This window comes from Agrilus planipennis, unplaced genomic scaffold, assembly GCF_000699045.2.
Source record: "Agrilus planipennis isolate EAB-ADULT unplaced genomic scaffold, Apla_2.0 scaffold126, whole genome shotgun sequence".
NCBI classification, from domain to species: Eukaryota; Metazoa; Arthropoda; class Insecta; order Coleoptera; family Buprestidae; genus Agrilus; species Agrilus planipennis.
The window spans coordinates 93,350-108,311 of NW_020439036.1; the positions used below are offsets into that span (position 1 = coordinate 93,350).

General features: G+C 36.2%; 1 protein-coding gene across 3 annotated transcripts in view; it reads right to left on the bottom strand.

Moving 5' to 3' along the window:
• The window catches only part of LOC108736242 (ecdysone-induced protein 78C), a 79,746-nt gene that overhangs the window by 5,025 nt on the left and 59,759 nt on the right, over positions 1-14,962 (bottom strand). For 2 of the 3 annotated variants that reach the window (XM_018468601.2, XM_018468600.2), the window contains 4 exons: positions 8,824-8,965; positions 6,496-6,758; positions 5,763-6,038; positions 5,013-5,192 (listed from right to left, as the gene is read on the bottom strand). In XM_018468601.2, coding sequence (XP_018324103.1) covers positions 5,013-5,192; positions 5,763-6,038; positions 6,496-6,758; positions 8,824-8,965 — 861 coding nt within the window. Of the gene's footprint in view, positions 1-5,012; positions 5,193-5,762; positions 6,039-6,495; positions 6,759-8,823; positions 8,966-14,962 lie in introns of those variants that run through there. The other variant, XM_018468602.1, reaches the window with a different exon arrangement.

Consider the following 14,962-nt stretch of genomic DNA (forward strand, 5'->3'; position numbering starts at 1 on the left):
ACACGTACCTCCATTCTTTCCTATACTGAGTTAATCAAAAATTTTAAACTTTTGGATGTTTCATTCCCACCAGCCGCTAATGCTGGTGGGCGGGTAGTCTCTCGGGACTACGCTGGAAGGTAGGGTGGAAGGCCCTCTTCAGCCATATATATATAATATACGTATGTATAATTGCTACGAACTGGATATCAGTATGTAATGTAATGTAATGTAAGGTAATAAAACTACTTAATAAGCTAAAGCTACTACTAACTATACATTTACGAAATGATTGTTCTTTTTCAAGCACTCTATCAAGTTATAGTTATTTAAGTAAGTACAATTATATACATCTCAGATGTAACACGTTCTATTTATTTAATTAATTATTAATTTTATTGTGCAACAGTGTCGAATTTGTGATATTTCAATATATGATACATTTTATTGTTTCCATCAAAATTCATTTGGATAATTCAATTACTAAGGTGACAATATTTTCAAACGAGAGCAAAACGTAAATGTGAAACACAAATTAAAAAATAATATACGTGCTCAAGTGTTAGAGATGGTGACTTAATATATTGAGGTGTAAGATAATCATACTGAAATTAAATTAATTATCACCTTGTTCTGATCAATTTAAAATAAGAGTTTTTTCAAAAAACTGAGTGTTTAGTAGTCACATTTGTTGAATGTAAATTTTTTTAAATCACCTCTTCATTTTTCATTTATTAATTCACTAATATCGTTTATGTAAAAAAATTGAAGGTATTATAATACAATAATCGCATTGATTATTTATTACTAATTCCTACTATTGTAACAATATGGAAAGTAGTAGTATGTCCTTAATTCGAACAATAACAACAATAATTCTACGTGATGTGCAAAACTGCGTTTTGATATGTAAGCATCCATTTAGTTATAAATCAATGCTAATTTTATTTTGTTGTTTTAGTTTTTCTAACATGGCTCTTACTTTTTTTTTTACATGAAAGAGCACTCACTTCCAAAACTAATGTAGCACATCCTACTTACCACTAAACTTAATTACCATTTTAGAACGAGCAACGGTTAAAATTTTTAATACACAGTTAATTTTGGTAGCAAGTGCTATCTTCTATTTGCAGGAAAAAATGCAAATCGTTATTTAAATAGCATTTGCACATGGTGGCCATTAATAAAGCTAGTTTAAAATGCGTTTGTCTTCAACCCCTAAACTTCTTCAGGCAAAAAAAAAACATTTCTGATGGAACAATTTTAAGTGATTGAAATTTATAAAAGCAAAAACATATTTTTTTATACCAAAGCAATTTTGAATATGTTACAGCTAATTTTCTTAAAAATTAACTTTATGTGGGAAGTTACATTTTAAACTGTCCTAATTACAGACCGGCCATCCTGAGGAACACGAATGTCTAATTTTTTTGTTATCAGTGATATGTCTGCAGCGAATAAAAACCCTGTCCTATAGCCTTATTAAAATAATTCGTTTAAAAAAATACATAGATACGTAGTGATATGGACAGCACTTTGAATTTATAAATTTATTTGTAAAGAATATAACGATATTGTACACGTATTTACGATACTATAAAGCATGAAGAGGAACTGCAATATTATTTGTTACATAGCCATTAAAAAGTACTTTTTAGAAATAAGAAAAAAAAAACAAAAGGTTCAACTAATTCTTTTTTGTGAAGTCTAGCAGGTAATTGAGCAAAATTTGGCCTACAAGCGAAGAACGGAGAATTTTAAATATATGTATTTCTGCCTCTTCGAATCAAATTATTTTTCTTTTTTAAGAGGAAAAAGTTTACTTTTTATATCACCCTGTATACTTGTGTGACGAAAGCGAGTAAAATATTTAGATAATTCCACAATTTCTACTTTTGAAATTATGTATGTATATATGTATATAAAACCTGATAAAAATAAAAAGTTGGTTCTAAAAAATTGTTTTCTTTTGGCTATTGTAAATGTGTGTAGTGTTTTAAAAAAGTAAAATACTTAAATATATTTGATAGAATACTCTGTACCTGTGTTGATGTTCCTAAAGGGTAAAACTGAGTCAAGCGTGGCAAGACGGGACGACGCTCTTGCACGTCAGCTTCGTGACTCGTCGGGTAATTCCGCCTGGCTGCCAACACATTATGCTAAGAAAACCGACGCATTATTCGGTCAGTCTCGTGACTCGTCGGATAATTTCAGCCCACCTAGTCGCCAAGATTTGGCACTCTCTCCATCTCTGACATCTATTGTCGTTTCTTTTATTACACGCATACAAGAGCGTCGCCAAAATATAAAAACTTGTTTACTTTCATTTTCAATTTCTTCAATAAAAATCAATTTCGATGTTTCTCATCTGCCAGGCGTCCCGTAACTGTTTTTTTTTTTTGGTGGACGGATTGAACTATAGATTCAAACACAAATAAATACATACTGTTACGTGAAGGGCTCATCCACCAATTTTACATTTCCCCCTTGTCCGATAAAAAATATTGTAACAATAACACTTAATTATGATACTCACGTTTTGTACAAACAATAAATACAAAAACGGTATTACTAATAACTTATACACATCATTTACACAAAAATCCAAACATAAAATTGTCGATATTAGAAATTTGTCAAACGCTTAGAGCACCAGATAGAGATGATTTCTTCCTTGTTTAGCAACACTTTTCCATGTACAGAGTGTTTCGTTGTAAAACAGAAGAACGATTTGTANGTATCGTTCGTTTCTATATCTGTCTCTCTTTTTCCATGAACATAAGCACAAGGCTTGGTTACGGAAAGGGCGGGCTTGGTCATGGAAGAAGAGAGACAAGTATCGTTCGTTTCTATATCTGTCTCTCTTTTTCCATGAACATAAGCACAAGGCTTGGTTACGGAAAGGGCGGGCTTGGTCATGGAAGAAGAGAGACAAGTATCGTTCGTTTCTATATCTGTCTCTCTTTTTCCATGAACATAAGCACAAGGCTTGGTTACGGAAAGGGCGGGCTTGGTCATGGAAGAAGAGAGACAAGTATCGTTCGTTTCTATATCTGTCTCTCTTTTTCCATGAACATAAGCACAAGGCTTGGTTACGGAAAGGGCGGGCTTGGTCATGGAAGAAGAGAGACAAGTATCGTTCGTTTCTATATCTGTCTCTCTTTTTCCATGAACATAAGCACAAGGCTTGGTTACGGAAAGGGCGGGCTTGGTCATGGAAGAAGAGAGACAAGTATCGTTCGTTTCTATATCTGTCTCTCTTTTTCCATGAACATAAGCACAAGGCTTGGTTACGGAAAGGGCGGGCTTGGTCATGGAAGAAGAGAGACAAGTATCGTTCGTTTCTATATCTGTCTCTCTTTTTCCATGAACATAAGCACAAGGCTTGGTTACGGAAAGGGCGGGCTTGGTCATGGAAGAAGAGAGACAAGTATCGTTCGTTTCTATATCTGTCTCTCTTTTTCCATGAACATAAGCACAAGGCTTGGTTACGGAAAGGGCGGGCTTGGTCATGGAAGAAGAGAGACAAGTATCGTTCGTTTCTATATCTGTCTCTCTTTTTCCATGAACATAAGCACAAGGCTTGGTTACGGAAAGGGCGGGCTTGGTCATGGAAGAAGAGAGACAAGTATCGTTCGTTTCTATATCTGTCTCTCTTTTTCCATGAACATAAGCACAAGGCTTGGTTACGGAAAGGGCGGGCTTGGTCATGGAAGAAGAGAGACAAGTATCGTTCGTTTCTATATCTGTCTCTCTTTTTCCATGAACATAAGCACAAGGCTTGGTTACGGAAAGGGCGGGCTTGGTCATGGAAGAAGAGAGACAAGTATCGTTCGTTTCTATATCTGTCTCTCTTTTTCCATGAACATAAGCACAAGGCTTGGTTACGGAAAGGGCGGGCTTGGTCATGGAAGAAGAGAGACAAGTATCGTTCGTTTCTATATCTGTCTCTCTTTTTCCATGAACATAAGCACAAGGCTTGGTTACGGAAAGGGCGGGCTTGGTCATGGAAGAAGAGAGACAAGTATCGTTCGTTTCTATATCTGTCTCTCTTTTTCCATGAACATAAGCACAAGGCTTGGTTACGGAAAGGGCGGGCTTGGTCATGGAAGAAGAGAGACAAGTATCGTTCGTTTCTATATCTGTCTCTCTTTTTCCATGAACATAAGCACAAGGCTTGGTTACGGAAAGGGCGGGCTTGGTCATGGAAGAAGAGAGACAAGTATCGTTCGTTTCTATATCTGTCTCTCTTTTTCCATGAACATAAGCACAAGGCTTGGTTACGGAAAGGGCGGGCTTGGTCATGGAAGAAGAGAGACAAGTATCGTTCGTTTCTATATCTGTCTCTCTTTTTCCATGAACATAAGCACAAGGCTTGGTTACGGAAAGGGCGGGCTTGGTCATGGAAGAAGAGAGACAAGTATCGCTCGTTTCTATATCTGTCTCTCTTTTTCCATGAACATAAGCACAAGGCTTGGTTACGGAAAGGGCGGGCTTGGTCATGGAAGAAGAGAGACAAGTATCGCTCGTTTCTATATCTGTCTCTCTTTTTCCATGAACATAAGCACAAGGCTTGGTTACGGAAAGGGCGGGCTTGGTCATGGAAGAAGAGAGACAAATATCGCTCGTTTTTATATCTGTCTCTCTTTTTCCATGAACATAATCACAAGGCTTGATTATGGAGGAAGAGAGAGACAGGTATCGTTCGTTTCTATATCTGTCACTTTTTTTTCCACAAACATAATCACAAGGCTTGGTTACGGAAAGTGCGGGCTTGGTTATGGTGGAAGAGAGACAGGTATTGCTCGATTCTATATCTGTCTCTCTTTTTCCATAAACATAATCACAAGGTATGGTTACGGAGAGGGCAGGCTTGGTTACGGAGGAAGAGAGACAGATATCGCTCGTTTTTACATCTGCCTCTGTTGGATATAATGTACCAGTGTACCTGAAAATTCGGGAAAGGGTTTTCTCAGGTAGTCGCTCCTAAGAAGTCAAACTTTAGCCGGCTCGGACGTAAGGTATACTCTTACTTGTACTTTGAGGGCTTCTATAAGGCGATCCTGGTGATGTTCTATCGTTTTAATATCCGTGATGCCGGGCCTGTCTGCCGTAAGGAGGATGACCGCAGAAAAAAGTCCCAGTTCTGTATCATTGAGTGAAAGCGCGTTGAAAGTGTTAGCGAAATGGATTAAAGCTGATACAAAATCGGTCTGAAATCAATTTTTTCATTCACTTTTTGTTCTGGGATGAGGGTTAAATTTAACGTTAAGGGTTGCGTTTCAGATTATTATCGTAAGCACTATTCCTACGAAGGGCAAATCGAAATTGGAATGTAATGGAATGATGCTTATGTTATTAAGCCACCTGTGGCCCACATGAAGTATCATATATTAATAGACCATCAACAGGTGTTAAATAATAAATATTAGTATTCCAGAAAATATTTAGAAAACGCAAACCACTGAATTCCTAGCGGAATTCTAAGACATTTTTCCTTTTACAGTTTTATGAACCGATGTATAATTATCGAGTAATTAGTTACACGAAAATTACAATCATTCCAACACGAGCAGCACATTCTCATGCTACAAAACGGCGTGTTCTAATTGGTTGATCATTGATGTGACATTCAACTGATATTAGTTTTAGATCTAATCATCGGATCAAAAAACTGTAAAGGAAAATAAGTTTGAAATTTTCAAATAATCGAATGATATACTACGTTTTGATTTGGGAAAAAAAAAATGTTTTGGGAAGGATTTTGACCATAAAATACTTACGTCGTACATGATTTCGAGTTGCTGCCTAGTAACCGTTGTGCCATCATCAAACATCATCGACGTGTTGGACGTTAGCTTCGACACATGACTGAGCCACACTTCGAAAAAACCTATTTTAATGAGTATCAGTTGATCATCTTGACCAAGATCACAGAAACCGGGAACACGCTTCGCAAATTCGACCACCCTCTGAACGCAGGGCGTCACATTTGCTGCGAACTGTTGAAAATACCAACACTTTTGCTGTTCCGCTGAGTCCACCGTAGACGTTGCAACCTTGGCAAACAAACATTTTTTTGAAAAGGTGAAGCAAGTCCTCCACATATTAAAAAACATTTTTAATTTATTTTTTCGTTAAAACAAATTACACCGTTTGATTTTGTGCGAAATTCTAAGAATTTTTTTCTTTTACAGTTTTTCAATCCAATGCGTAATTATGGAGTTACTAACGGTCAAAGTTTAGAATAATTGACCAATCAAAGCAAGCCTTTCTTGCTGCAAGTTTTTGCTTCAACTGTTTGCCTTGCAGCCAACAATGCGCTCTTTGATTGGTCATCGTTAATCGTTAATAACTCTGTAACTATGCACACGATCAAAAAACTGAAAAGGAAAAGAAATCTTAGAATTCCACAAAGAACACGTTGAGATAGGTATTTCACATTACATAGTAATAAAAAATGATATTTGATGTTGCAAAAATCGAATATAATAAAGATTATTATTATTCATTTACCTCATTATCGTTTTCGGAAGAGTCACTTCCGATACCCGATGGAAACATGAGCGGCTTCCTGACTAGGTTCCGCGTGTTTTCCTCGGTATAACCGCAGTTGGCGTGGTGCGCCTGAGACACGGTGAGTATGACATCGTAGACGGCGAGGTGCTTGGTCTCCATGTCTGGAGATTGATCGGCCGCGTCAGTTGTCGATACTCGATTATTGCCGTCTTCGGAACTCCGTTCTCGCGATCGCTTAGGCACGCGTCCGTAGCGTACAGCTAAAACAACGCACAACACATGACACTATTGTAGCAATATATTAATTATTAGTAAACGAATGATTTTACGTGAATCCTACTGCTGGACAACGCAATAAGTGTATTTTATTTTACGATTACTCGGTGGAGTCGTCTGATTATTTTCGATGCACTACCCACATAGGTACTTATATAGGTACGTAGTCGTAAAAAAAGAAACAACACCCGAAGTGGGACAGCTGCCACCCTCAGCTGGTACTAAATGACGACCTTCATAAAGTCGTAATTTTTGAAAACGGTTTCCAGTTATAATAAGAAGAGAATGGATATTTATAACCTAACTCCTCCAACCCTTCCCTTTCCACCCGATCAGCCAAGAACTCCATTTTGTTATTGAACATTGGTTTGGCCTGCATATGAATTTGACATGGTCGCCTTCTATTGAAGTTTATTTTTTAACTTTAACACATAACTGTGAATTTTTACGTCTTCAAATGTTTGGTTTGGAGCACGGCTCTGTAGGGGTAGGCGCTGGTGAAAAAAAATTTAGAAGCGTTTGGTGGATGTAGAAAGAGTAGAAGAACAGCGAGATATGTTAGTAGGACGCTTTCTCAGGCAGCAGAGCTAATTTGAGAGATATTGAAAGCTGCATGAAAAGTAAAAATGGGCAAATAGTTACAGATATGTAGGTTGTTGTAGTTTTTGAGAAATGCAAGGGTTGACTCAAGAAAGAAGAAGCGGAAGTGCGTATTCAACCAGTCTTCAGGCTGAAAACCTTATGATGATGAAGAAATGTTTAGTTTAAGTTTCTGAATCATTCATATTTTCGGCAATATCGTCAAGCAATCTTGAATCCATTCCTTGTGACTTGTGATATTTTATTCGAATCATAAAACAAATGGTTCAAGCTCCCCTTTCACTCAAAATATTGTAATAACGTCAACCATGATGCAGGACATACAAAAGTTTCCATCAGCTAAACGAAAGATGAGGCAGAGAACACTGGAAAACTTTTGGGTATTTCATTCCCACCAGCCAGTAATGCTGGTGGGCTGACAGTCCCTCCGGACTACGCCGGAAGGTAGGGTGGAAGGCCCTCTTCAGCCTCCTTTCAGGAATCGTGAGAATGGGTGGGTGGTGGTTCGGGTGAGAAAGATGAGACGGACGAAACGAAGACAGAAGAAAATGAAAGATTATCTGTGAAATATTACTGACTACAGAAAAACTTGGAACCAGGAATCGAACTGTCGTCTTCCCGAATGCTAAGCAATGGTCTAAGCCTCTGGGCCATGGTGAAAGAACTGGGTTAATATTGTTTAATTCATATTATGTGGTTAATGAAACCCTACAAACGGCAGGGTAAACGCCATCTGTAGTACAATGCTACATTCGATGGAATTCAATATGTTCAACAACGTCCATTTACATAGATGGTGGTATCTACTTGCAGAACTGAATCCATAGCGTAGCTTACAATACAACAAGATCGAAATCGCGATCCGCGTCTGGCAGTTTGGCAGATTACTGACACCATGAACTTCTTTGTTATGAGTTTAATGTCAAATTCTAAAAATTTTTATTAGTAGCAGCGTAACTTCTAGGAACCAAAATGGGAAGCAACACTTTCAAAGCCAAAAATTTTAACACATTCAACTCAGAAACGTGGTGTTTCAATTACATCAAACCATGTATGCACAGTGAAAAACAAATCACTCATCTCAGCTGAGCAAACTCAAACCGGAAAAATTTCATTAATTAATCCTTTATTATTACCAGGAAGTATCTACAATAATAGCGAATAACGATTCCACATATGTATTTATTTTATGTGCCTTCCTGAATAGTCGGCTTTGGAAAACGTTTCTATTCAATTAATATAAATCTTGAACAAGCGCTAGAAATGCGCGGATACAAAATTGAGCAGCGACTCTAACAGATGGCTAAAACGTGCAAGTAGAAGTAATACGTACATAGGAAGACAACGAAGTAACGAAGGAGGAAAGATGAGGGGAGAAGATGGGACGGACGGGGAGTGAACAGAGGAAGGTTCTGGTTAATGCTCTAGCATAAAGAATAGTATGCTTACAGTCTCTAGACATTCCAACAGCTAGGCATTTCTTGAACCGACAATATTGGCAACGATTTCTATTCAGTCGTATTACAAGGCATTTACCATCACGCAGACACCTATATTCGATTTGTTTTTGAATGCTCCTCCTAAAGAAACCCTGAAACAAAAAAGATAATTGTTAAAATTTTGGTGTACATAGTATAATGTTACGCAAAACAGTCATCAGTTCTAGTTGTGCTCCTGCTACATGCCATACGTAAGAAACGTTCCCACTGTCGAATTAAATAGAATAATCCTTTCGAATGAGGTTATAGGTTGATAGCTTTTAATATTAATGTGAAAAATCATCTAAATTTTATCCACTACAAATTATCTCAAATTAATGAGGAAAATTGTTGTCGCTGTCACACCCTCGTCGGGAATGGAACCCGGAACATTAGTTCGACAAATCTGTGACTTAATAAGTATGTTTCGAAGTTGTTGTTGTTGTAGCTTAGTGGATAGAGCATTGGTGCGTAAACCAAAGATCCCGGGTTTGATTGACATTGCACCACAATTTAGAAAAAAAAATGGTGGATGCGCCTGCTATCGTATATATTTTACGGAATTATCAATTCAAATTAGTCTTATTTAGACAAACAACTGCTTTTGTAGTTAGGCTTTTCCATCTGTAGATAGTTCTCAATTAAACAACCCTTAATTTCTGTTTGTAAATCCACTGTGTTGATATACTGCTTCATAAAAGAACCATATGTCAAAAATATTCATTTGAAATCATTGTAACTACGTACTTTTCTGATTTTCCGTAATGATTACAAAATTTGCATTTTGTGCACTGATAGATCGATAAATGAAATATGAAACCTATCGACAAAAATTTTCATACAACTAATAAGGTCCATGTGTATTTTTTAAAATTTCTAATTCATCCATGTATATACAATTGAGAAGCTCAAAAGTCTATCCTTGTTTTTCGTATATAGTTCATATGTATAGAAATTGACATTTTTTTATGTTCAGTAAATCAAAAAGGGTAACAAATTTATGTCAGTTTTGTTATGAAGAATTTTTTCTTAATGAGGGGCAACTTTTCCAATAACTCAAAAACGTAACTTTCAACACTGATATACTATGAAAACAAACAATATTGCTTATGGAGTAGTACCATGAGGCGAGATGGGTTGGTAGGATACCTTCTCAGACATGAAGGACTAGTTAGACACACGTATTAGAAATAAAAATAAGAGTTAAAACAAGCAGATGTACGTGAATCTAAATTAGACTACTGTTCAGGAATATTTAAGAGATATGGGATGTTCTAGTTTTACGATTCTGGCTTAGGATAGACAAGAGTGGAGATGAGTGTTCAATCAGTTTTAGGACTAACAACCTTATTCTTTGTTTACTTTCTGTAGCGATGTGCCCTTCAATTTGACCGGCGCAACGTAAAAATGAACAGCACTAGGCCAGAAAAGGAAGGAGACAACTCTCAGCCAAACTCTTAACCGGTAAGGAGCGTATAACCCGTACAGTTATACACGGAAAAATTGACCATTTCATCCACTACAATTGCATTGCTTAAATGTGCTGTTATTGGTATCATTTACTATTGAAAATATCAACGAGATGTTTATTTATATTTGAAGACATATTAAAGGCTTTAACGTTTGTTTTCCACTCGCACTACTATTCATGATTGAAGTAAACTTTTGGCAGGTACTGTATGAAAAAGTATGTTTAATGAACAAGAGTCGAGAGTGTAATGAGCTTTTTTCTCCCTACCTACGGTTTTGCCAGCGGGCATCCAAGACATTGGAAGGGGCACATCGCTAGAGAAAGTAAATGAAGTATAACCACGATCCCAGTTTTTCAAAATATTACCCTTTCTTCACAAACTTGATTGTTTTTAACAAGAGCGAAGAAATGAAAATTCTGCTTTTACAGATTGATGATGTACGTAGATTATATAACAGGAAAATCTATTATCATATTACATAATAGTGAATCCATGTATGTAAGTAGAAGAACTGGTTATACGTGAAATAGTGCAAACAAAAAAAAAGTAAAAAGGACGAAGCAGTTGTCATTTGCGAATGGCCGAGGCTCAAATAACTAACTTTACATACATATTATGAGTTTCCTCTATATAGGAAACAAGTTATGTATAGATGCATACACATATCGCAGAACGAGTCTGTACAGAAACAACAAAAAGATGAAAGGTAAATATAGAGAGACATGTATGTACGAGAACGGAAGTGTAGACACAAGCAAAGAGAGAACACTACTTAAGTCCCGTTTATAAGTCGGAAATACTTTCTATATACGCATGTGTATATATTTATACCAGAGGCATCCAAATGAATTTACACCATGTCCCATACGACCATGTTATGATTAATATGGGCGAAAATGATCGTTTCGCGTTCTGATCAGCTAATTCACAAAAATAATGATGAGCAAAACTGGTCTTGTTCTTGCGAAAATGTAAGACCAAGATGAAGACCAACATTTTCTTTATACTAGCAAGTCCAAAACCAAGGCCGAACGAATAAGACCAAGACTAAAATCTGGACAGAATGTGAAAGACGAAGACCAAGTACGAAAGATTAAACGAAAAATTATTACTTCTGGTGGATTTAATATATATTCTTTTCTTGGAATAAAACATTTTTAGCATTTGAAGTTTTCAATTTGTTTTGCTAGATTTTAACATCAAATAAATAAAAAAAGTAACTGTACCACTGTTTGAAAAAGGGATCTACAAGAATGTCTTAGGACTAAGTGTTGTTTGTTCCTATGTCTAGATAACACATGGTTGAAATATAGACAAACTAATTTTTTTTCGATATCTTTCAATTTTTTCATGTGGATTGTACTATTTTGTTTGCCAAAAGGTCAATTTGTGCGTTGGAGTCAGGACCAATTTTATGCACTGGAGGAAGAGTGTGAAATGTGGTGTTACAGGCGAATGACGAGGATAACGTGGGTAGAAACAGAGGACTCTATGGAAGTAGGTATATCACATATTAGGTAGTTTCAATTTCGGTTTGGCCAGTAGTTTTATCAGAAGCGCCCGTGGGGGTGGTAATGACATAATCATCATCATCATCATCATAAGGGCGTTAGTCCTAAGATTGGTTGGTCACGTACCTCCATTCTTTCCTATCCTGAGCTAAACTTCGCATTTCCTTAAAACTAGAACAACCCATATCCTTAATTATTTGCGAACAGTAATCTAATCTAGGTCTACCTCTACCCCTCCTAACTCCTGTTTCTGCCTCTAATATGTCTCTGACTAGATCTTCATGCCTGAGAAGGTGTCCTACCAACCTATCTCGCCTATTTTTTATTCACTTCCATCTGTTCTCCTATTATTTCCAATATCTCTTCATTTCTAACCTTTTATACCCATGTTATCCTCATCATCCGCCTATAACAACCACATTTCGAACGCTTCTAACCTTTTTTTTTCCGACGCACCCACTCTCCATGTTTCGCACCCGTACAATGCCGTGCTCCAAACATACACCTTTAACAACCTTTTTCAAATTTCTAAATTAATCGTTCGCGAGCATAGAAGTGACTTCTTTTTATTAAAGGCGACACGACCCTTCGTTATCCTCTGCTTTATATCCCTACTACTCCTTCCATCCTCACTTATCTGACTTCCTAGGTATCTAAAATCAGCCACTTCTTCTAATTTTTCGTCTCCTATCTTTATATTCGCTCTTTCCCTACTTTTTCTTCCTTTGCATACCAGTATTTTAGTTTTACTTTTATTTATTTTTATACAGTACTGATCTGTCAGTACCGCTTCCATTTTATTTAAAGCTATCTCTAGGTCCTCCTTGCTAGATGCTAATACTGCTATATATCTGCAAATCTAAGCATACTAATCTTTTACCTTTGCACATCTATCCCTACAGTTGTAAATGACATAATGACCTCCTTATAACGTTATATCAATTTTATGAAATCTGCAAAAGTAATTTTGTTTATAAATGTTTAATTTAACCCCCACCCCACCCCCATGAGACAAACTGTATCATCCAATTAGTCGTATGTCACGACGACAATCACCAACATAATGAATGTTGCATATGTATAGGCAAATACAACTTTTCAGTTCTTTGATCACCGTAATAAGAAAAATATTTCCAGTTAAGCGAGTTTTCGTTCCATGTAATATCTACCCGTTTACGGATATTCATATTGACAAAGTATTGCGCAACTGCGTTTAATAACACATCCTTTATTTGTTACATATGTTATTATGCATTTAATCAGGAGGAAGGAGAAATGGTTAACGTAATACGCAATATGTGGTAAAGTAAAAAGGGTGTGTGTAATAAAAATTGCTAACCACGGCGATATTTGACACTCATTTATACTAATTTGATGTTATATAACTAAGAGAAGGCAATATACACACAAATTGACGGCGATTTGTCCCTAAACAAGAACTGAGGAGATGCAGAACACATTGAAATATTTTGAGCCAAAAATTCATTAAAATATGTAATTATAATAATTAGATAAGCATCTACATAAGTCGACTGTATATGTAGTAAAGTAAGTACTTTTTATAGAGATGTGCAAAATGGTTTTTTAAAAGTATTTAAATACAAAATGCAAATACTTTTTTGATTTGTTATTTCAAATGTGAAATACAAAATAGATTTCCAACAAGAACAATAACGCCCCCAGGGAACGTTAGAACCTTCCTGGGGGGCGCTGGCCATTCCAGAGACAATTGAAGTACCTTGGGGTAATCAAGAAGGACGCCTTTAGCATACCTATCTATTTAGGAAGATAATATAATTTTATACATAGTTTCCCGTTTTGCCTTTCTTTCCTGTGTTTATCCTTATCCTAACTAATATAAATGTGCGAATGTGAAATTGTTTGTTTGTATATCATTTCATGCCTAACTACTCAGCCGATCATCATACAATTTTGTACACACATTGTCAAGAGTATACGAAATGACATAAGGTACCTTATATCCAGAAGAAATACTGTTCCTGAGGGATACAAAAAATAGTTTCAAATAGACGTCAATGACGTGTAGGACATCAACGCACGTGAAACCGCGGATAAAACCTATCATGAAGTTTTGTACACACATTGTCGGAGGTACAGAAAAAACATATCCAAAATAAAATAATGTTCCCGAGGGATAGAAAAAATTTAAAAGTGAACGTCGATGATTTTGACACATGCATAGGACATAAACGCAAGCGAAGCCGCTGGTAAAACCTATCATAAATTTTTTCACACACATTGTTAGGGGTACCGAAAAGACATAGGGTACATTTTATACAAAATAAAATAGTGTTCCAGAAGGATAGAAAAATCACTTTTATGTAGTCGTTGATGATCTTTGACACGTACCAAAGACATCAACGCGAGCGAAACCCAGGGTAAAACCTAGGAAATATATAAAATATATAAAAACAAATGGGTTCCCACATGTATATAGACACATATACGACCAAAGAGACAAAATCAGATGACATTCAAAAGAGCACAAAACACGAAGACAAAATCAAATCAACTGTAACTGTACGGAAAAGGTGGTGACTAGCAGCTCCGAAATATAGTTAAAAATCAGATTAATTCCGCAATAAAATAAATGCAATAATCAATTTTAGATTTAAAACAGATAAATTTTTTCAACTCAGGTGTGTTTATACAAATAAGAGAAAGAAACCGATTTATTCACAAACTCCATAAATGTTTTAGGCATTTTCTTTCATATAAATAAATAACGCGGTTGCGGAAAGTGAGAGGGGAATATAAAATAAGAAAATTAAGTAAAGTTTGGTGGGTTGAAAGTCCATCGGTTTTGAGAAAAATATATTTGAAAACAGTCAAGATTTTGGTAGGATTTTGGCATGTTTGTTAGAGTTTTTGGAGGACAATAAAATAAACACTAAATAACAAATTATGAAAATTGGAAAAACTTTGGCGGTTGTTGTAGAACAAACAGAATAGCTCAAAACCCCAACGCCAAAACACGACACTGTAGTTGTCCGAAGCACTTTTCGGTAACAAAGTTACCTTCTTCAGGGACTGAAGTAAACTAAACCTAAATGAGAACTAATCCTAATTTATACTGATAGTTGTTAAGGTTCAGTGAACATGACCC